The 23,512-nt window shown below is 39.2% G+C and overlaps 1 protein-coding gene and 1 long non-coding RNA gene across 5 annotated transcripts in view; one reads left to right on the top strand and one right to left on the bottom strand.

Moving 5' to 3' along the window:
* Positions 1-10,713, top strand: part of LOC135104957 (uncharacterized) — a 21,764-nt gene extending 11,051 nt beyond the window's left edge. The window contains exons 2-4 of one of the 3 annotated variants that reach the window (XR_010270620.1): positions 2,296-2,515; positions 9,729-9,838; positions 10,470-10,713. This is a non-coding gene — a long non-coding RNA (uncharacterized LOC135104957). Of the gene's footprint in view, positions 1-1,980; positions 2,516-9,728; positions 9,839-10,469 lie in introns of those variants that run through there. The other 2 variants (XR_010270619.1, XR_010270621.1) reach the window with 2 other exon arrangements.
* Positions 10,514-23,512, bottom strand: LOC135104955 (uncharacterized). 2 transcript variants are annotated; one of them, XR_010270618.1, is made up of 4 exons: positions 23,459-23,512; positions 12,544-12,656; positions 12,166-12,342; positions 10,514-10,648 (listed from the first exon to the last, which is right to left on the bottom strand). XR_010270618.1 is itself a non-coding variant. In XM_064012786.1 (4 exons), the coding sequence occupies exons 1-4, from the start codon at positions 23,483-23,485 to the stop codon at positions 10,569-10,571; spliced, it is 411 nt and encodes a 136-aa protein (XP_063868856.1). In that variant the 5' UTR covers positions 23,486-23,512; the 3' UTR covers positions 10,514-10,568. The 2 variants fall into 2 exon arrangements, 1 of the variants encoding a protein (XP_063868856.1); XM_064012786.1 differs by having other exon boundaries at positions 12,166-12,356.

The raw sequence follows: 23,512 nt of genomic DNA, 5'->3' as shown, positions 1-23,512 counted from the left end.
GTCCCTAAGCAGAGAACGATTATAACAGTGACATTGCTGGTGACTATGTTACTGGTACTACTATGGAGAAATGACCTTGTGGCCTGGCCAGGGCGTGTTTTCCCGCTCTCCCGAGAAGTGATCCAGGGTGGGGGAGAAGGGTGTTGTTGTTGGTATTCCCCGGATTGACTTTCACCTGTGACATCACAGTGATATTTTCTTAGAGCGTCACAAAGCTTCACTCTCCTTGACCTATCAGAGAGAGAGAGAGAGAGAGAGAGAGAGAGAGAGAGAGAGAGGTAGGAGGAAGTCAGACAAAAAGAGGCAGACAGTCGAATAGACAAACAAACAAGTAGAAAGAGGAATGAATCACAATAAGTTGTTTTAGATCATTCTTCATATACATGATGTCTCGAAAGACCAAATAGAAATCTTGATACTAAACTTTCTCTTTTTCGGCGTGAAGCAGCGGGGTTTCCGACGCTGAGACGCCATCCCAGCGCAGCGCCTGTCACAGCTAAAATCACCACGACTACCGCCAGCAAAGTAACTATCAACATCATACTCTGCAAACTGCAACGTTTTTCTTTAAAAATTATGTCACTGTTGATGGTGATATCTTAGTTCTTGCTGATAGGAGAGAGAGAGAGAGAGAGAGAGAGAGAGAGAGAGAGAGAGAGAGAGATGAATAATCTCCACAGTGCATAAATAGACTGATAGACGACATTGCACTCAGCAATTCATTTTTTTTTAATGGAGCTGAGCAGCAACAGGCATACTGTAGTAGAAAAGAAAAAAAAAAGACATTCACTTTACGTAAGTACTGGAGTGGTGGGGAAGTTAACTTACGAGATGGGGTTGCACACTCTCACTCCTTCCAAGAATTGATTCATGTCCGCCTTCACCTTCACTTGTACCTTCTTTCTCCTTCTCTTTCTCCTCCTCCTCCTCCTCCTTTCCCCCAACCACCTCCTACCCATCACTCTTGTTATTTTCCTATTTTTTCTTCTTCTCTCTTTTCATTCCTTCGTGCGCCTCTCTCCTCCTTATACTTACCAAATAACTAACAAAGAATGTGATATTTCGTGGTATTTTTAATCCTTTCTAAATTATCTTCTTATTCCTTTTCATCCTCCTAAATGATTCCACCGTAAGGAAACCGCTGCGCGATTTCTGAGAACGTGTCCGAAGCCCCAGGAAATGCTGCCGTTTCTCTGGAGTAGATCTGGATGACACACAATAGCTTTCGATAACATGGTGAAGATCACTTATTTTCTTCGTTATTCTAGCAGGTACTAATGGTGTCCAGTGTATGAAATCAAATGAAGTAGTGACATGATTCTGGGATACAAGTTTCTATCAAATAACTAGGAGCAGGACAAAGTTATGTTCAGGTGGATGAATCTTGCACTTAAGTGGTCCAGTTCTGCCCAGCAGCTGGCCCTGAATTCATCAAACTTACCAGCTAGGCCCGCATATGAGGGCCAAGTTACCATGCTACTACTAGAGCTGATAAATTGCTATTCAGGAACATGTTAGCGGCTGGTAAGGTACGAGAGCCATTGCAGCTGGTAGCCGCCAGAGGGTTCTGGTAGCAAGGAACAGCCAATCACCTCGAAGCTTACATAAGATGTGATAGGCTTACGTGTGCGTGTGCTGACAAACACAAATGGCTTAACATTCAGTGTTTCAGTACATGGATATATAATATCTTTAAAATCTTAGTTACTGATGACTGAAGAGATGTTTTATGGTATGAATACTTAATGGCCAGGGCTTAATATATATATATATATATATATATATATATATATATATATATATATATATATATATATATATATATATATATATATATATATATATATATATATATATATACATATATATATATATATATATATATTTCAAATGATCATCACTAGAACTGAAGAAAATGAGAGAAAAAGAAATGGCCTCACATTAGAATACATATGTAATTTTTTACATTTATGCCCCCTTCATCGCCTGCTATTGGAGAGCGAGTCACAAATCTCAAACATGGCGAGACCTTTGTACAAAAACCGTCGCCCTATCGAATACCACCTCCTCCACTGCCCGCGATTACACTCGCCGCACTGCACTATGCTCTCAACTATCAGCCTGCAGTCACAACACTCCACCTGGCTGCCTCAGGTGTCTATACATCACGACAACTAGCTGTCATCCGCCTCTCCTATCTTTTTGTGATAGTCTCCCAGGATTTCGCCCGGGCCCATGAGGATCATTATATCATCGCTTTCCTAATAGCAACAACAATAACAAGCCATTACACAGCTTTTCCAGCAAGGAACTCTTGACGCTCATTTCAGCAGTGAGGGTAAGGTGGGACATAGTTGTTGCCTCACTCCTATCCCGCACGATGGAGCAAGCGTGGGACGCAGTGACAGCTGGTCAACGCTGAGTAGTATTGTAAGGAACATCACTGAAGTCATCAACAAGTTCATTGATATCAAGGAGAAAAAAATGGATAACTTAACAGGGAACACAGCTGCTGGTGAGAATTGTTAAATATTTTGACATAATAATGTGGAAGAAGTGCCTCCACTCTACTAAGATTAAGTGATAATTACGAAAGAATGACTCCTCTCAAAATATAACTAATGTTGGGTGTATATATATATATCGCCGCTATGTCGCATCTCTAGCTATCTTCTACGGCTTTTTTTTTTTTTTTTTCCATGCTAACCGCTCTTCTGATCTTGCTAACTGCCTCCTCCTCTCCTGCGGCCTTGCTGCACAAGACTTTCTTCTTTCTCTCACCCCTATTCTGTTCACCTCTCTAATGCAAGAGTTAACCAGTATCTTCAATCATACATCCCTTTCTCTGGTAAACTCTGGAACTCCCTGCTTGTTTCTGTATTTCCACCTTCATATGACTTGAATTCCTTCAAGAGGGAGGTTTCAAGACATCCTTCAATTTTTTAGTACCGCAATGTACCCTATTCTGGGACTGGCATCTCAGTGGGCTTTTTCTTTTTTTTTTCCTTGGCCAGTGTCCCTCCTACATAAAAAAATGAATAGAATAAATTGTGTGTGTGTATATATATATATATATATATATATATATATATATATATATATATATATATATATATATATATATATATATATATATATATTATTAATATTATTATTATTATTCTGGAAAACAATAGGAGGGACCCCATCAGGTTCATAAGCTTTCTGAGGGTTAAGGGCAGCGAGGGCATGGAAAACATCATTGCGAAGGATTCTAATAGGTAGCACAAAGTAGTCGTCAGATGGTGGAGAAGAGGGAAAACAGGCCCTGAATCATCCAAGTTGGAATTTTTAGCAAAGGTTTGAGCTAAGAGTTCAGCTTTAGAAATAGATGAGATGGCAGTGGTGCCATCAGGTTGAAATATAGGAGAGAAAGATGAAGAAGCAAAGTTATTGGAGATGTTTTTGGCTAGGTGTCAGAAATTACAAGGGGAGTTAGATCTTGAATGATTTTGACACTTTCAGTTAATACATACAACATACAACCTGATACAGGTTGGCCTGTATCAGGCCAACCTGTATCAGGTTTGGAGGAGGAGGCAGTAGACACCTGCCAAAACGATAATTACTCCCAGTGAGGTCTAAAGCACTGTTCAGGGGGTGCTGTGAACTTATCATTAAACCCAGCTGTGACCTCACTGAACATTTCCCTTTGTGTCTCACAACACAAGGGGGCAGTCACAGCCTGCCCTCTAAAGACAACTCTCTTCCTCCACACAAAACCACAAGCACCTAACAACACACACACCCCTCACTCAAAAATTTTAAAATGATCATGGCGACTCCTACACCAGCCTCGGAGTCCCCATCTGGGGAGGGGACCATAAAATGTCCCCAGGTCGGACTGTCTTTCTGTTGACGACCCTAAGTGTCTTGACACTCCCCTTAACTTTTTCTTCATTAACTTCTGCAACATTCGCAGTCTAAGATCTAATTTTCATTCTGTAGAACACCACCTCTCCTCTTCTAAACCTCATCTTCTTTTCCTCACTGAAACTCAGGTGTCTGAGGTAACTGACAGTAGCCCCTTTTCTGTTCCCTCCTACTTTCTCTATCCTCATTTTCGATCCAAAGCTGGATGCTGCGTGTATGTGCGCAATGACTTAACCTGCTCTCGTGCCCACACTCTTGAATCTTCCGAGTTTTCCACCATCTGGCTACGACTACAGAGTCACTCTCATACTAAATTTATCTGTGCTGTATACCTCTCACCTAACTCCTCTGACTATAAGAAATTCTTTGACTACTTAACTTCCAAAGTGGAGCACATTCTGACCCTCTTCCCTTTTGCAGAGATCTCCATTCTTGGAGACTTCAATGTTCACCACCAGCTTTGGCTTTCCTCTCCCTTCACTGACCATCCTGGTGAACTAGCCTACAACATTGCTATCCTCCATGACCTAGAGCAATTGGGGCAACACCCTGCTCGTATTCCTGACCGTCTTGGAGATACGCCCAACATTCTTGACCTTTTACTGACCTCTAATCCTTCTGCTTATGCTGTCACCCTTTCTTCTCCGTTGGGCTCCATTGATCACAATCTCATATCTTTATCTTCCCCTATCACTCCAATCCCTCCTCAGGATCCCCCTAAGCAAAGGTGCCTCTGGCATTTTGCCTCTGCTAGTTGGGGGGACCTGAGAAGGTATTTTGCTGATTTTCCTTGGAATAACTACTGCTTCCGTGTCAGAGACCCGTCTTTGTGTGCTGAGCGCATAACAGAGGTGATAGTGTCTGGCATGGAGGCATACATTCCTCACTCTTTTTTTCGTCCTAAACCTTCTAAACCTTGGTTTAACACAGCTTGTTCTCGTGCTATACATGATAGAGAGGTGGCCCACAAAAGGTACTTAAGCCTTCCATCACCAGAATCTCATGCACTTTATATTTCTGCCTGGAACCATGCCAAGTCTGTTCTCCAACTAGCCAAAAACTCCTTCATTAACAGAAAATGTCAAAACCTTTCAAGATCTAACTCCCCTCGTGATTTCTGGTATCTAGCCAAAAACATCTCCAATAACTTTGCTTCTTCTTCTTTCCCTCCTCTATTTCAACCAAATGGCACCACTGCTATCACATCTATTTCTAAAGCTGAACTCTTTGCTCAAACCTTTGCTCAAAACTCTACCTTGGACAATTCTGGGCTTGTTCCTCCCTCTCCTCCACCCTCTGACTACTTCATGCCACGTATTAAAATTCTTCGCAATGATGTTTTCCATGCCCTCGCTGGCCTAAACCCTTGGAAGGCTTATGGACCTGATGGGATCCCTCCTATTGTTCTCCGAAACTGTGCCTCCGTGCTTGCACCTTGCCTAGTCAAACTCTTTCAGCTCTGTCTGTCAACATCTACCTTTCCTTCTTGCTGGAAGTTTGCCTACATTCAACCTGTTCCTAAAAAGGGTGACCGTTCTAATCCCTCAAACTACCGTCCTATTGCTTTAATTTCCTGCCTATCTAAAGTTTTTGAATCTATCCTCAACAGGAAGATTCTTAAACATCTATCACTTCACAACCTTCTATCTGATCGCCAGTATGGGTTCCGTCAAGGCCGCTCTACTGGTGATCTTCTGGCTTTCCTTACTGAGTCTTGGTCATCCTCTTTTAGAGATTTTGGTGAAACTTTTGTTGTTGCCTTGGACATATCAAAAGCCTTTGATAGAGTCTGGCACAAAGCTTTGATTTCCAAACTACCCTCCTACGGTTTCTATCCTTCTCTCTGTAACTTCATCTCAAGTTTCCTTTCTGACCATTCTATTGCTGCTGTGGTAGACGGTCACTCTTCTTCTCCTAAATCTATTAACAGTGGTGTTCCTCAGGGTTCTGTCCTGTCACCCACTCTCTTCTTATTATTCATTAATGATCTTCTAAACCAAACTTCTTGTCCTATCCACTCCTACGCTGATGATACCACCCTGCACTTTTCCACATCTTTTCATAGACGTCCAACCCTTCAGGAGGTAAACATCTCACGCAGGGAAGCCACAGAACGCCTAATTTCTGATCTTTCTAAAATTTCTGATTGGGGCAGAGCAAACTTGGTATTGGTCAATGCCTCGAAAACTCAATTCCTCCATCTATCAACTCGACACAACCTTCCAGACAACTATCCCCTCTTCTTCAATGACATTCAACTGTCCCCCTCTTCTACACTGAACATCCTCGGTCTGTCCTTTTCTTATAATCTGAACTGGAAACTTCACATCTCATCTCTAGCTAAAACAGCATCTATGAAGTTAGGTGTTCTGAGAAGTCTCCGCCAGTTTTTCTCACCCCCTCAGCTGCTAACTCTTTACAAGGGCCTTATCTGTCCATGTATGGAGTATGCTTCACATGTCTGGGGGGTTCCACTCATACTGCTCTTCTAGACAGGGTGGAATCAAAGGCTTTTCGTCTCATCAACTCCTCTCCTCTAACTGACTGTCTTCAGCCTCTCTCTCACCACCGCAATGTTGCATATCTAGCTGTCTTCTACCGCTATTTTCATGCTAACTGCTCTTCTGATCTTGCTAACTGCATGCCTCCCCTCCTTCTGCGGCCTCGCTGCACAAGACTTTCTTCCTTCTCTCACCCCTATTCTGTCCACCTCTCTAACGCAAGAGTTAACCAGTATTCTCAATCATTTATCCCTTTCTCTGGTAAACTCTGGAACTCCCTGCCTGCTTCTGTATTTCCACCTTCCTATGACTTGAATTCCTTAAAGAGGGAGGTTTCAAGACACTTATTCATCAATTTTTGACCACTGCTTTGACCCTTTTATGGGACTGGCATTTCAGTGGGCATTTTTTTTTATTAGATTTTTGTTGCCCTTGGCAAGTGCCCTTCCTACATAAAAAAAAAAAATGGAAAAAAACTGTTAACTTGTGCTTTACAGGTCAGACTTAACTACTTTTACATTTTTTTTATGTATATGGACATATATGAATTTTTAATTATCAATATGATATAGAACTATATTTTGATTTATAAAATATTTGAAAAAATAACACAGGCTGCTTTATTTTTTATTTTTTTTTATGGGGGTGGGGTTTTTTTTAATGCCAACCTTGGAAAAAACTGATGTTCAGTGTGGTGAATAACATTATGTATGGCTGACTGTCAAGGGTTAAATTCATTAAAGTAAACTAACTGCATCGCACAGTTTATAAAGTTGTAATCCAGTATTAAGAACATGTCAAGATTAGTTCCTAGTGCTAAAATATGTGAGTGCATGATTAAGAAGTTGGGATGAGGGAGGGGCAGCCCCTGGCATAGTAGATATTAGGTTAGGTGTGGTTAGTAACCAAATGTGGGTCCAAGAGTTCCTAATCTTTCCAAACCTAAGCATCTGTTTTTTACCTACAACAATGTCTTTAAAGTTATTAGGTTTTGTGCTAGTTTTGGAGCATCAAAATGCTACATGTCAATTTACAAGACTATTCATTTACATCTTTATACTCGTGGAACAAAGATGTAAATGATACCCTTTTAGGATGTATGGAAACAACAGATTTTGATATTTTATATGACAGCAGGGACTCTCTAGACAAAAATGTGGTTGTATTAAATTCCTATTTGCACTTTTGCATAAGCAATGTTGTACCTACAAAGAAAGTTAGATGTTTTCCAAACAACAAACCATGGGTTACAAAGGAACTAAAAGAACTAATAAATAAGAAAAAATATTGTTATGGCATAAATGATAAAACTGGAGCAAAAAGTGTTCAAAGGGAAACTGATACAGCAATTAAAGTATGTAAAGATAGATATAAACAAAAGGTGGAAAATATGTTAAAAAAAGACACAAAGTCAGCATGGAATGGTATTAAGCAGTTAACAGGTATGCGAAAAAGTGCAGGTAATCACATTGTTAACAATTCTAAAGATTTTTGTAATGAACTCAATGTTTTTTATTCCAGATTTGATAAATATGTCTTTTCACAGGAATCTTCTGTTATTATCAATCAGCTACAGAATACAAACGACTCAAAAATTGTAATTTCAGAGGCAAATGTACTTAAAAGTCTACAATCAATTAAGATAGGTAAAGTGTCAGGTCCAGATAAGATCAATGGCAATTTCCTGAGAATGTGTAAGGAACCTTTAGCTCCAATTTTGTGTAGGATTTTTCAGCAATCACTTGATGAAGCTTACATACCAGCAATATGGAAAACATCTGAAGTTATACCGATAACAAAGAAATCACCGCCTCCGCCTATGTGTAAGAATGATTATCGCCCGGTAGCTTTAACATCTGTCATCATGAAATGTCTTGAAAAAATAGTTAAAGATATATTGTTAGAGCAGGCTACCCATTTCGTAGATAATTATCAATTTGCTCATACCAAAAACCGGTGTGTTGAGGATGCAACCCTGTCTTTCACTGACTATGTTTTAAATTTTTTAGATAAAGGAAATACCTCCAGTTTTAAACGCTATGCTAGGATCCTTTGTAGACTTTTCGAGCACTTTTAATACAATTCAGTCTCACCTAATGATGACTAAATTGAAAAACATGAACGTAAATTCTAACTTGATTTTATGGATTAATAATTTCTTGACTCATCGACCACAATATGTCAGCTTTCAGGGTGCAAAATCGAGTGTCGTCATTACAAACACAGGTGCTCCTCAGGGTTGTGTGTTGTCACCCATGCTTTTTACTATATACACAAGTGACTGTGTGTGTCGGGATGTGAACTGCCGTTTGTTTAAGTATGCTGATGATACTGTCCTTGTGGGTCGGTGTGGTAATGATGACACTGCATACCGAGAGGAGGTGGAAAAGTTTGTGGACTGGTGCAGCAGCAACTTTTTAGAGTTAAATGTAAAGAAAACAAAAGAGATGGTCGTAGACTACAGCACTTCATTATATGATCACCCTCCTCTGTTTGTAAATGGTGAGATGGTGGAGCGAGTCAAGGAATATAAATACTTAGGAACAATAATTGATGATAAATTTTCTTTTAATAATAATGTTGAGACACTTTACAAAAAAATCAATTCTAGAATGTATTTTGTAAGGCAATTAAGTAAACTAAGAATTGACAGAAAGATTATGGATATATTCTGTTCAGCAATAATACAATCTGTTCTTTCGTTTAATATAACTTGCTGGTACGGAAATTGTAACATTGAATTAAAAAACAAACTTTGTAAAATAATGAAAAATTGTGGGAAACTTGGGGTTGAGAACATCATCCCTCTTGTAGAAATTTATAGGAAAGCAGTTGTCCAGAGATGTGAGGTAGTACGACATGATCCCATTCATCCTTTAAACCAATATTATCAAATGTTACCCTTTGGAAGAAGGTTGAGGTCATTATACTGTAGAACATCAAGATATTCAAGATCTTTTGTACCTAGCAGTATTAAAATGTTAAATGAACAACAGACAATCTACCAGTAGCACAGACTGGGTTTGTTCCTGTGGCCTGTAAATGACCAATGTGTGTGAGTAGTACAAGGAGTGTATGACGTATGTGCGGTTTTATCACTTTTACTGAGAGCTCATGAAGCAATTTTCATGTATTATACGTGACAATAAAGTATTTATTATTATTATTATTATTATTATTATTATTATTATTATTATTATTATTATTATTATTATTATTACAATATAAACTTTAAAGAAATGGAAGGTTTAGGTTCCAACCCCCAGACTTCTCAGCCCCTCACAAAAGTCTATTTACAGCTACCACCTCTTGCAGATGAAGAGCTGCCACATGCTGACACCTACCTTGCTGTATTGCAGAGAGATCTGCATGCTCCAGGCAGAATTGTGCAGCAGGAAATCATACAACACTTTTCCAGCAATAAAGTAAGAAAAACAGGTATCACTTACCTGTGTCAGTAATCATGCAATGTTTTTCCATGTATCATTGCATACTAAATTAAAGAGATCAGTGCAGCATTTTATTTCATTATATACTGAAATGGCTTGCTAGTATTAAGTATGAATAACAGAAATGGATACAAAAAGTGCTGTAGGTTTATTTCATGAAAAAATAATCATCATCAAGTATTAAATTTAGCCTTTAGAAGCTAAAGAGGTGCTTAAAATTTATCTTTTATAAATATCCACAAATATTAGTATAGCTCAGGGCCTGTAAAGTTCAAAGAATTAAATAGAAATATTTATAAAAATGCCCACCAGGTCACCACAAAACACTCTAACCTTATCTGTGTACTTTAAGTAATAGACACTAGATATCACACTGAAGAAATGCTTTGGTATTATAATGTATTAATATTAACAGCCTACTCTAGGTATGATAATATGCTACAACTTAAAGCTACAGAAAAGAAATAAAGAAATATACAGTAACTTAATAAAGCTAAACATTTTGAAACAAAAAGTTAATGCTGGCTGTTGTTAGCATTAAACCACTGATGGGCAATGGCCACAAACTGCTACAAGGAATACAGAATGTTCCTTTGAACTTCAACAGATTGCTGGTAAGCTTCAGCCATCTGCTGATTAGACACTGCCATCTGTTGAAGCACCTGAGATATCTACTGTAGAGCAAACCCCTGCTCCTGCTGCACCATCACCAGCTCGTCCACACTGAACCTAATCTGCTGCTGGATTTCCAGCACTTGAAGCACAAACTCAAACTCTGTGCACTACCTGTAATAAAGTTTAGAACAAAACATGGCTTTGTGCTATAAGTTACAAAATAAATATGTTAAATTACATTTTATTTATTTTTTTATGTAGAAGGGACACCAGCCAAGGGCAACAAAAATCCAATAAAAAGAAAAAAACTGAGATGCCGGTCCCCAAATAGGGTCCGAAGTGGTAGTCAAAAACTGAAGGTTAAGTGTCTTGAAACCTTCCTTTTGAAGGAATTCAAGTCATAGGGGGGTGGAAATACAGAAGCAGGAAGGGAGTTCTAGAGTTTAGCATAGAAAAGGATGAATGATTGAGAATACTGGTTAACTCTTGCATTAGAAAGATGGACAGAATAGGGTTGAAAGAAAGAAAAAGTCCTGTGCAGCAAGACTGCAGAAGGAGGGGAGGCATGTAGTTAGCAAGATCAGAAGAGAGGTTAGCATGAAAATAGGGATAGAAGATAGCTAGAGATGCAACACTGCACTGATGAGGAAGAGGCTGAAGACAGTCAGAGGAGAGGAGTTGATGAGACAAAAAAGCTCTTGATTCCACCTTGTCTAAAAGAGCAGTATGAGTGGAACCCCCACAGACATGTGAAGCATACTCCATACATGGCTGGATAAGGCCCTTGTACAGGAAAACCAATGGAGACATCTCAGAATGCTTAACTTCATAGAGGCTGTTTTAGCTAGAGATGAAATGTGAAGTTTCAGTTTAGATTATGAGAAAAGGACAGACCAAGGATGTTCATTGTAGAAGAGGGGGACAATTGACTGTCAATGAAGAAGAGGAGATAATTGTCTGGAAGGTTGTGTCAAGTTAATAGATGGAGGATTGAGTTTTTGAGGCACTGAACAATACTAAATCTGCTCTGCCCCAATTAGAAATTTTAGAGAGATCAGAAGTCAGGCACACTGTGGCTTCCTTGTGTGAATTGTTTACTTCCTGAAGGGTTGGACGTCTATGAAAAGATGTGGAAAAGTGCAGGGTGGTATCATCAGCGTAGGAGTGGATAGGACAAGAAGTTTGGTTTAGAAGTTCATTGATGAATAATAGGAAGAGAGTGGGTGACAGGGCAGAACCCTGAGGATCATCACTGTTTATAGATTTAGAACAGTAACCATCTACCATAGCAGCAATAGATGGTCAGAAAGGAAACTTGAGATGAAGTTACAAAGAGAAGGATAGAAGCCATAGGAGGGTAATTTGGAAATCAAAGCTTTGTGCCAGACTTTATCAAAAGCTTTTAATATGTCTAAGGCAACAGCAAAAGTTTCACCAAAATCTCTAAGAGAGGATGACTAAGACTCAGTATTGAAAGCCAGATCACCAATAGACCTTGACAGAACCCATACTGGCGATCAGATGTCATGCTATCCTGCTGTGTCCTTTTTCCTCATTTGCTCCCTGGACCTTTCTACTGTACCCATGTTGGTGGTAAGACACACTAATGGAATGAATCAGTATTTTAAATGCCTGAGAGGTATATTCCTAAAAAAAATAGGCCAAAATAGCAAGAACAACAGATTTACTTGGAGATGTGTGCCTTTGGCTGCAGCTTTGCTGGACAGCTGGTGATGGTGATGGCTGTGGAGCAGCAGGTGGCTGGGGTGCTGCAGCTGGCTGGTTTGCAACAGTTGGCTGGGGAGCTGCAACTGGCTGCAGAGCTGCTGCTGGCTGCGAAGATGAAGGCACCTGCAAAGCTGCATCTGAATTCAACAAGCTGAAGTAATAACATACAATGAGGGTTAAATAAGTTGTCTGCTAGTGTAGTGCACAAATATAAGGCATTTAATTGCCATATTAATTGACTATAATAAAGGTAAACATTTGAAAAGTATGGCACATATGATAAATGTATAATAAGTGTTCATAGAACAAAAATGGATACATGTTAACATGTTATTCACCATTGAATGTCATCATCTGTAATCTGGATGATTTCAACCAGCAGAAGAGGGTTGGATAGCTCCAGCACCACTGCTGGTGGAAGGCTCTGGTCCTTCCAGAGGGCCTGACAGTCCTGAACAAAAAAGTGCTTACATTATTACAAGGAGAGAATAAGCTAGTATTTTGTGAGTGCTGTTTTTATTAACTTATTTATTTTCAATGAGCAGTCAACCTACTCATGTCTATGTCTATTACATGGTTTTGCTGAGTTGATGTTCAGGTGTGCAGATATCTATATTCAGGAAGCTGGGTGTTGGGCCTGATGCCCTTCTAATCCAATGGAGGTTAAAAATTATAGTAATTTCCAAAATGTAACTTGACCTTTGGTAGTTTATTTACGCAATGTGGTGTCCTCACTGTCAGGTAATGGCAGTCCTGCAAATGCTGTGGGAGACGGCATCTGCAGGATGACCAGATCCACAGCAGTGTATGTGGAGCTGTATCTGGAGGTCCCCCACATGCATGGATATGAAAGTTGCAATTATCAGCCAGTTAGAAGCTCCAATGTTAAGCTAAATCAACCTGTTGTAATATCTGAATGTATTAGTGCATCTTGATGTTATTTAGCACTCCAGTTTTCACTGTCTCAGACCTGACAGCCACAAGTACTGTACATACTCCTCACAATCCATTGCTTAGCAGGTTCTTAGTTACAGTTAACAACTAGTCTGGTGACCCTCCCTTACCTCCAGTTATTAGTCATGCCCTCACATTATGACACTAGGATTTATTCTTGATATATTTCTAATGTTGTTGTGATCATAACTTTATAAACTGTGGCATGTAGTTATTTCACTATGTTAACTACATTAAATATTGGTAAACTTTACAACAGCACTACCATCAACTTAGCATATGTACACAAGTGCAAACTTTTGTTATATAACTGGCTGCTGCCAACAGCAGCCTAACCTAACCCAACCTAGCTAACCTAACTTAACCTAATTTAACCTAAGCCATTTCACAACAATGTAGAACAAACATTTAAGAAGTAAACCTGTTCCAGCAGTTTGGTTAAGAAATAAAATAATACCCATACCATACGTAGATGTAAGTCACTAATGTATGTCACAAAGGGTGAGCAGCAAGAAGCAATTTTTAATTTACTCAAACCAATGTCCAAAACATTAACTAAATTCCATATGGAATTTTGTCAAGATGAAACAATAAGCAAATATGTTATTGTGTGCTTGGAATCATAAGCCATAACTTCACTCACCTCCCAAGCTTTCTTCTTTTGTGGCATGATTTTTGTCATCCCTCATACCCCAACTCTAAACCTCCTCCACCAAGGTTAAGGTGTCAGTGTCAGTGAATCATTGTCTCCTTGTTTTCTTAGGGGATTCACTAGCCATGATGAAAGCATTGTGAGGACAGTTGACTATGATGAGTGGTCACTGTGGGTGCATGATGCTGTATCAAAGTTTGTAAACAATACCATATGACTTCCTCAGCAATAACACAAAGCTTTCTTGTGTGTGACACCGAGTCAGTGACATATTACCCCCGGCAGCCAGTGAGCACTCATGGGCGGGTTAGCCAACTCCACCTGCCAACTGCTGCAAGTCTTTGTGGATACCATTTCCTGGAGGTTGTTACACAGTTGCTGGGAGAGCAGAAGGTTGCCCTGGATGTTGCTAATAGCACTTGCAACAACAACCTGCTTCGTGAATCTAGGCCCAGATCCATGAAACAGGTTGCTACTTAACATTCTGCGATCGGGCAAATGGCAAACTTCCACTCTCACAGCAACTACGTTGCAATCTCTGAGAAATGGTATCTACAAAGAATTGCAGCAGTTGGCAGGTGGAGGCTGCTAACCTCATTGGCTGCTGGGAGTGATATGTCACAGGGAGGCTTTGTGTTATTGCTGAGGAAGTCATGGCATTGTTTACAAATTTTAATAGTGTCACTCACACCCACAGCCACCACTCACCACACTCAACTGTCCTCACAATGCTTTCATCATGGCTAGTGAACTCCCTAGGAAAACAAGGAGACAATGATTCACCAACACCGAGACCCTAACCTTGGTGGAGGAGGTGTCGAGTCGGGGTGCGGTGGACAGCAAAACTCGCATCACAAAAGGAAGTCACGTAACATTGTTTACAGACTTTGATATAGCGACCCCTCCTGCCCCTGGTGTAGGGCTGTTCCTCTGAGATCATGGAGCACTTCCTGCTCCACTGCCAGCATTTCCACTCCCACTGCACTGCACTTCACTACCCACTCTCCACCCTGCTGAGCATCACATCAATTAACCTGCCCAAACTCAGGCATCTTTCCCTCATGGCAATTGGCTATCCTCCACTTCTCCTGTGCCTTCCTAGGAAAACCAGGCAGCAGCATAATATATAATGGCTGAAGCTCCAAAGAAAATGAGAAGGCCACGCTTCACCAACAGAGAAACCTTAAGGTTGGTTGAAGAAGTGGAGAGGCAGGCTGAGGTGATCCTAGGATGGCTTGATAACAGGATCACCACTGAAAAGAAAAACAAGGCCTGGGAGGAGGTGACTAAGGCTGTTAATGATGTCAGCAAAGTTGGAAGAACAGCAGACGAGGTCCAGAGGAAATTTAAGTATCTCTGGACCCATGTCAAGAGCGAGACTGCTGCAGAACAGCATCACATTGCAGGCATTTGTGAGTTAATCAGTTATGCTTATCACATTTTTGTTAACATAGTTGCAGACCTAGCATGGTGTGGTTGACACAGAAGAGGGATAGAGAGCTATATGGATGGAATTACTGTGATATTACCAAAAATGGTGTGATATCCAGCTGCAAGTGAGTGAAATCATGGCTTATGGTTCCAGCAGACACACAGTAGGGTATTCTTTTAATCTTTCACCATGGTTCCAGCAGACACACAGTAGGGTATTCTTTTAATCTTTCACCAGTCTCATCATGGCTTTTCTTACCCTTCTCATCAGATACAGCTTGTCATTCCAGAGTATTTGAACCCCACATATACCAACTATAAATTAATTATAATAATGACAATAATTGTTAAATTGCTATCTGTATGTATTTTTATGGAACCAAGGTTACTTTAGCTATTTTAGGTTTGTCTTTAGTTAGGTTATATTATTTTGGTTTTGTCAGATTACTTTGGTTAGGTTACATCAGGTTTGATTAGCATACTAATTCAGTGCAGGCCGAAAATAACAAAAAGCAAATAGTTTCCTGTGGAAAAGATAAACAGATGAAAGAGTAAAAATTTACCCACAATAGCATATTTGATTAATATTTTGTCTTGACCTAATTGCTTGTGGAGTTTAATTAATTAATGTTTTGGGCATTGCTGGACATTGTTTTGGGTAATATGAAGAAATTCCTCTGTATAACTTTTTGTTGCATACTGGGAGAAAAAGAATTGTTTCTTTCTGCTCAGCCTTTGGGAGCCAAACTGCTGGAATAAATTTACTTCTTGAATATTGGTTTTGTTTTGTTGAGGAAGGAGGGTTAGGTTATGGTTAGATTAGTTAGGTTAGATAATTGTTAGCAGTGTTTTGCTCTTGTGTACATGTTGTATTTCAATGTTGGTGCTGTTACAGAATTTACCCGTATAAGTCAATAAACATAACCAAGAACCAACTAAGTAATGGATTATAAATAGGAGTATGTACAGTACCTCTGGCAGTCAGGTCTGAGACAGTAACCACTGCAGTGTTAATTAACATCAATATGCTCTAATACGTTCATGTTTTACACCAAGTTGATTTTAGCTTTACATGTGAGCTTCTAAGTGGCTGATAATTGCAACATTTATATCCATGCAGGTGGGGGGCCTCCAGATGAGACAAAGTACACTGCTGTGGAGTTGGTCATGCTGCAGATGTTGTCTCCCACAGCATTTGCATGACTGCCATACCCTGACAGTGATGGCGCCACATTGTATAAGTAAACTACCAAAAATCAAATTACATTTTGTAAATTACTGCCATTTTTAATTTTAAGTGCAATACTGTAATGTAACAACAATTATGTTACAGTATCATCTTCCATGGGGCTAGCAGCATCAAGTCCATTACTCATCTCCCTGAACATAGATATCTCCACACCTGCACACCAACTCAGCAAAACCATGTTGACTGTCAATTAAAAGAAAAATTAGTCAATAAAAACATTACTCAAAGAATACTAGGTTATTCTCTATCTGCAGTAATGAAAGCACTTTGTTTTTGTTTTCCCAGAATTGTAAGAGGCTCTGGAAGGATCACAGTCTTCTACCAGCAGTGGTGTTGGAGCCATCCAACCTTCTGTTGGTGTTGCTGGGTTTGCAGGGGTCTCTGGATTTGGCAATGCTGTGTTGCAGTGATCTGCACTGGATGAGGACATCACTGTTTAAATCATCCATGTTACAGATGACAACATCCAATGGTGAATAACATGTTAACATGTATTCAGTTTTGTCCTCCAGTACATGAACACCGATTATACATTTATCCCATGTGCCATACTTTTCTACTGTTTTTATTAGTTAAATAATATCATAATGAAATGCCTTGTATTTGTGCAGTACATAAGCAGACAATTTATTTGATCCTAATTTGTACATTGTTACTTCAGCATACTGGATCCAGGGGCAGCTCCACAGGCATCATTAATATATATATATATATATATATATATATATATATATATATATATATATATATATATATATATATATATATATATATATATATATATATATATATATATACACACACACTACCCCTGCACTGGATCTGCACACAGTATACATAAAATATGAAAACTATTAATGCTTAACAGAAACTTGAGGCTGTGAGATACCTTTCACTCAAAGGAAAAATCAATGAAGTGATAGATTATAACAATAGCACTAAATTTAAGACAAAATACATTGTTAATCTTACCATCAATGGCCCCAATAACCCTTGTGAAATTTTTAATCCTGAAGAACTGCTGTGCAGTTTTCCTTTGATCAAGGTGTGTTGGAGGCATCTTGATTTCCAGCACTGACTTATTACTCAGCACAATGCACACACACACACACCTGAAGACCCTTCTGACACTTGCTTGCATAGGTCCTGAAAGCTGATTATAAGCAATCAGTTTTCATTTTATTTATTTATTTATTTTAAATAAGATATATCTTTCTGCTGTAGGGAAAAAAAAATAAGCCACAGGAATTTAATGATCTTTCTAGATTTAATGCACTGTTTGTTCTTTCAGTCACTGCAACCATATTCATACACATATTACATCTGCTGTCAAAATTTTTTGCCAGCAGAATAGTAACTTAAGTTGTTCTCAGGACAGTGTTAGAAACACATCAGAAATATACCTAACAAGTCTCTAAATATGTGTGCACATGAATAATAATGGGGTGGGTGAGGAAGGGACAACCCCAGGAGTACTTGCCAGCAAGTTTGGTAAGGTTAGGTTTTGTAAGATTAGCAACTCTTGGACTCACATTTGGTTACTAACCACTCCTAACCTACCATCAACTATGCCAGGAGATGCCTCTCCCTCATCCCTCCTTATTAATCATGCACTCACATATTTTGACACTAGGAACTAAGCTTGACATGTTCCTAACACTGGATTACAACTTTATAAACTGTGGAATGCAGTAAGTTCACTTTAATGCCTTTTATCCTTGAAAGTCAGCCACACTTAAATGTTATTTAACACACTGAACATCAATTTATTCACCTACAAAAGTTATTTATGGGATATTGTGCAATTTGTCTCAAAAAATAAAAAAATAAATATTGTCTAGAGTCCTCTCCTAGCCTTATTACATGTCTATTCTCTACCATTCTTTCACATATACCTCTTGATAAACTTAAAGCATATAGTATAAGGTGGGAGGAGAAGTGCCCCCATCTTCAGGGGTGTTCCAGATGTAATGCTAACTTATATTAGTGTCCTTAAAGGTGAGTCTAGCCCCATGGTTATGTTAGGTTAGGTAATGTTTCTTATAAGTGTACGGTGACTAACCTAACCTCTGGTAACCTCTGGGGGCCTTCATCCACCCCCTGGAGCCCCTGAAGGGCAGGATCGCTTCTTCCTCACCTTAAAGCTACATTTTATGTGTATCTAAAGGTATATGCAAAGAATGTAAGAGAATAGACCAGTAATAAGGACAGAGAAAGGGCTCCGACAATTTCCAAAACAGCCAGCCCCTGTGCTGAAGCATGCAATACCAATATCATCTTACCTGCAGTGCCTACAGTGATGTTTTGGAAGGACCCACTGGGTGTGAGTTGGTAGTGCCTGGCTACGCTTTGTCCTCTCCAGCTGAAGCTGCATCTCCTCAAACAAAAGGATTAGCTCCTGCTGAGGGAAGCGATACTTGAGCATGAGCTCATTATCACTCAATGCCAAGGGATCAAGGCGATCCCGAAAGCACCTTTCATGCCTCAAGGCACGAACATGGAAATATGCAAAGATAATCTCCATTATATACAGGAGAAGCAACAAAAACAATACTCAATACTACACATTTTTTTGCTGTGAGGCGGAATGCGGAGCATGCACGTGGGACAAATTTGCCTCATCCTTTTCCTGCTTTATTTTCAATGCTCCATGCAGGATTTCACTTTATGCATTACAAAATCATGTTTTTTTTTTTTTTTTTGGTGGTAAAGCTTGTAAGCAATTTAAAAAAAAAAAGTTATTTTGTGCACATAGATATTTATATAAGAGTTTTCGCCAAGGTGGTGTTGACTTACACCACCTCGGGAGGTGGTGTTAATTAACAACCTTGCTACCATGGCAACAACAACCTCCTATGCGTTCATGGATACCATTTGGCGACCGGAGGCTGCTATTTGGTGCTGATCGCAGTTTGTTAAGTAGCAACTGTTTTGTGGATCTGGCCCCTGGGCAACTGACTGGAGATCTCCATTCTTGGAGACTTTGATGTTCACCACCAGCTTTGGCTTTCTTCTCCCTTCACTGACCATCCTGGGCCCAGGTTTACAGAGCATTAATAATGACATCTGTGACTGCCTACTTTCATAGCGACCACTTTGCAACCTCCAAGAAATGGTATTCACAAAGAAATATGTGGGTTGGCTGGTGTAGGTTGCTAACCCACATAAGAGTGCTCATTGGCTTCTGAGGGTGACATGTCACTGACTTGATATCACATGCAAGGCAGCCAATCACAAGGAGTCACGTGACATTGTTTGCAAACTTTGTTACTGTGTCAAAAAGCTCCCACAGCCACCATTCAACAGAATCTCCAGTCATCAGAGTTCCAGTCATGGTGAGCGAACTGCCGAAAAAAATTCAGAAGACCTTGGTTCACCAATGCCAAGACCATAGCCTTAGTGGAGGAGGTAGAGAGTCAGGCTGCAGTGATTCTGAGAAGTCTGGACAACAGAATCAAGGCTTGGGAGGAGATGACTGCATGTATCAAAGCAGTCACGTGATTGGGTAGGTCTTCCAACGAGCTCCGTAGGAAGTTTAAGGACCTGCTGAGCCATGTGAAGATCAAGGCTGCTGTAGGCACTGGTGAGTACATTGAATGGTTTTGCCTATCACATTTTCATTAGCATAGTTGCAGACCTATTATGGTACAGTTGACAGAGAGGAGGGATAGAAAGCTATAGGGACTGAATTACTATGATGTAACCAAACAGGTGTGAGGTCCTCCTGCAGGTGAGTGAAGTTATGACTTATGGTTCCAGCAGACACACAGTATGGTATTCTTTTGATCTTTCACCAGTCTCAACATGGCTTTACTTATCCTTCTCATCAGATAGAGTTTCTCATTCTGAGGAATTTGAGCTCGTATATATCCACTGCAAATTATTCATAATGGTAACAGCAATTTTTTAAATATTTATCTGTACCTATTTTGAAGAAAGGTAATGTATGCAGATCAGATTTGTTTGGTTAGATTATTCTATTTTATTCCATTAGATTACTTAGGCTAGTCTGTTGGTTACATTTAACTGAGTAAGTTTAGTTTGGTTAGATTAGTTTGGTTAAATTAATTAAGTTTGGTTAGGTTGGGTTAGGTGGTGGTGCGTGACAGCCAGTTGGCGGCCATAGTGAGAGGTTGCTTATTTGTGAGGGCCAATCTATCTTTTTCTTGTACATGTCGGTCCGTTTTGTATTAACCTGCTTTTTTGCTTTTATTGCACATCATTAGTTTCTGAGGTTGATGGTGGATGAGAGGGTAAAAAATAATTACTAATGATTTGCGGGGAAAAAAGCAACAAGCCTTGTTCATTTAAAACAGAAAAAAAAAAAAAAAAAAAAAAAATCAGAAATAAATAGTTTCATCTATAATAGAGAAACTGGTGCAAGAGTAAAAATTTACTCACTAGAATATTTTATTATTATTTTATCTTGACCAAATTGCACATGGAATTTAGTTAACTAATGTTTAGGGCATTGCTTTGGGTAATATGAAAAAATTTCCCTAAATGACTTTGTTGCATAATGGGAGATAAAAACTGTTTCCTTCTACTCACCCTTTGGGATCCAAATTGCTAGAAAATATTTATTTTTCACACATTTGTTTTACATTGTTGATGAAGGGTTAGGTTAGGGTAGGTTTGGTAGGTTAGATTGATGACAAGTGCTTAAAATCCCTCCAGTTATATAACAAAAGTTTGCTATTGTGTACATTTCATGTTATAAAATTTACCCAGATAGTTGATAACCATAACCAAGAACCTGCTAAGCACTACAGTATCAGTGTGTCTACAGTATCTGTGTGAATCAGATCTGAGACAGTCATCACTGCAGTGCTTAAAAACTTCAAAATGAGGAGTAATACATTCAAATATTACAGGAGGTGGATTTAGCTTAACACAGGAGCTTCTAACTGGCTAATAACTGCACTTTTCATATCCATGCAGGTGGGGGCACCTGCAGCCAACACCATTTATTCTGACATGGAGCTGGCTGTCCTGCAAATGCTGTCACTTACAGCATTTGCTGGACTGTCAGTCCCTGACAGTGCGGGCGTCACATTGCATAAGTGAACTAAAAGACGGATCCCAAACTATCCCTATCCTAAGCATAACAACTGCAACAGAAAGGAGAAATATAATTATGAAGGGTCACTCTGGGACATGATCATTGATTTTAAGTGTGCCTGATCTGCATGAACCAACAAGGACACCTGGACCTAGTGTCAATGACCAAGCAACACCTGAACGTAGTGGGATCACAAGACCAAGTACCTCTATCTAAGTCATCCTTAAGTATTAGTCCATATTTTGCTTAGCACATTTTACCCAGAACGAAGACCTGGCTAAGGGCCCAAGGTGGTGCAAGGTGTTTTGGATAGAGTTTATGCTATTTTATCTTGCAAAATAGTAGAGCAACTTAAATGACAGGAAGAGGAGAAAGAACTTCAAGAGAATGAGAAGAGGATGACTGAAAAGGCAAGCAGGCCAAAACAAAAGAAACCTACTTCTACTACTATTTTTTTTTTTTTTTATGTAGGAGGGACACTGGCCAAGAGCAACAAAAATAAAAAAAAAATAATTTTAAATGCCCACTGAAATGCCAGTCCCATAAAAGGGTCAAAGTAGTAATCAAAAATTGATGTGTAAGTGTCTTGAAACCTCCCTCTTGAAGGAATTCAAGTCATAGGAAGTGGAAATACAGAAGCAGGCAGGGAGTTCGAGTTTACTACTACTACTACTATTACTACTACTACTACTACTACTACTCACACATCCAAGGCAAAAACGGGGAAAAAAAATTCTAAGCCTCTACCATACAGGACTAGGCCTGTGCTTAGTACGGTACTACTACTCACACATCCAAGGCAAAAGCGGGGAAAAAAAATTCTAAGCCTCTACCATACAGGACTAGGCCTGTGCTTAGTACGGCTTCTTTCTCTGAAGATGACAATGTGGAAAATATTTCTTCACGATGGTAGTTCTAATGACAGCAGCATCAGTGTTGACGTGGACGAGGATGGCGAGTTTGGAATAAAATTACCCTTGGCTGAGTCAAAGATGATTGGATTGGAGTAAAAAAAAAAAAAAAAAAAAAAAAAAAAAAAAAAAAAAAAAAAGACAGCAGGTATCAGGAAGGGGGGGAGGGTCCAGAAGCCAAGGTGTATATTGGAAAAATACAACCTATTGACAGTGTCCTTTGCAAAGAAGAGCGCGGGATTGTTTTATTTTCCTGACATGGAGGACGTGTCATATTCTGTGCTCCGGAATGAAATTGTGGTCCTTGACAATCCCATACCTGTATTTTAGAACCACATGAATGGATACTTTTTTTCCAATATGATGACCTGCATTACAGCATATTTTAGTGCAGACTAATAAACAGATTCAGCATGGATAGCCTTGGTCACATGTCTCTCTTGTTTATGTCTCCCTCCTTTAATGTAGTCTTATGTTATGTTTTCCTTCACTGCATGTCTCCCTGTAGCCTAATATTTTTTGTACACCTACTATATTTATAGTATTAGGTCTAAAAAAAAAAAAAAAAGAGCTTTACTTTATTCCAGTTGAATTAGGGCCTATGCTCATGGTGTTGAAATGGAAATTAATGTAATGTTACCATTCTTTACTTATTTGCAGGCTCACAATAAGCATTTTTTTTTCTACAACATTTTCAGTTCAATGCATAAGGGCAAATTTGGCCCAATAATTATTAGGCCAATTTACTTAGTTTTTTTACCAAAATATTCGTCACATAGAAAACAATACCTGAGTTGTGTATTTTTCTAAAAAAAAAAAAAAAAAACTATCTCAGAAAATACATGAAATACACAAAAATATGACATATCTACTAAAAGCATAACCATTTAGTAATATATAAACCAAGTTTGAAATAAAAAGAATCAACGAGCTTGACACATGAATTTTTTCCCTGGAAACATTTGCACTTTAGCGTCTGCACTGGGTCTCGTACCTTATTCAGTGAGTGCTTGTGGGCCATACTAAATTAACTGGAGGGCCACTTAGG

This window comes from Scylla paramamosain, chromosome 11 (genome assembly GCF_035594125.1).
Source record: "Scylla paramamosain isolate STU-SP2022 chromosome 11, ASM3559412v1, whole genome shotgun sequence".
Taxonomy (NCBI): domain Eukaryota; kingdom Metazoa; phylum Arthropoda; class Malacostraca; order Decapoda; family Portunidae; genus Scylla; species Scylla paramamosain.
This window is presented reverse-complemented; position numbering and strand designations above follow the sequence as displayed.

Excerpts from the sequence above, each read along its gene's own strand:
- LOC135104955 (XM_064012786.1), bottom strand. The coding sequence starts at position 23,485 with ATGGCCCACAAGCACTCACTGAATAAG. Across the intron at positions 12,657-23,458 it reads ACAAGCACTCACTGAATAAG|GACTGTCAGGCCCTCTGGAA; the intron begins GTACGAGACCCA and ends TTTTTTGTTCAG. Across the intron at positions 12,357-12,543 it reads ACAGATGATGACATTCAATG|CTTGTTGAATTCAGATGCAG; the intron begins GTGAATAACATG and ends TTATTACTTCAG.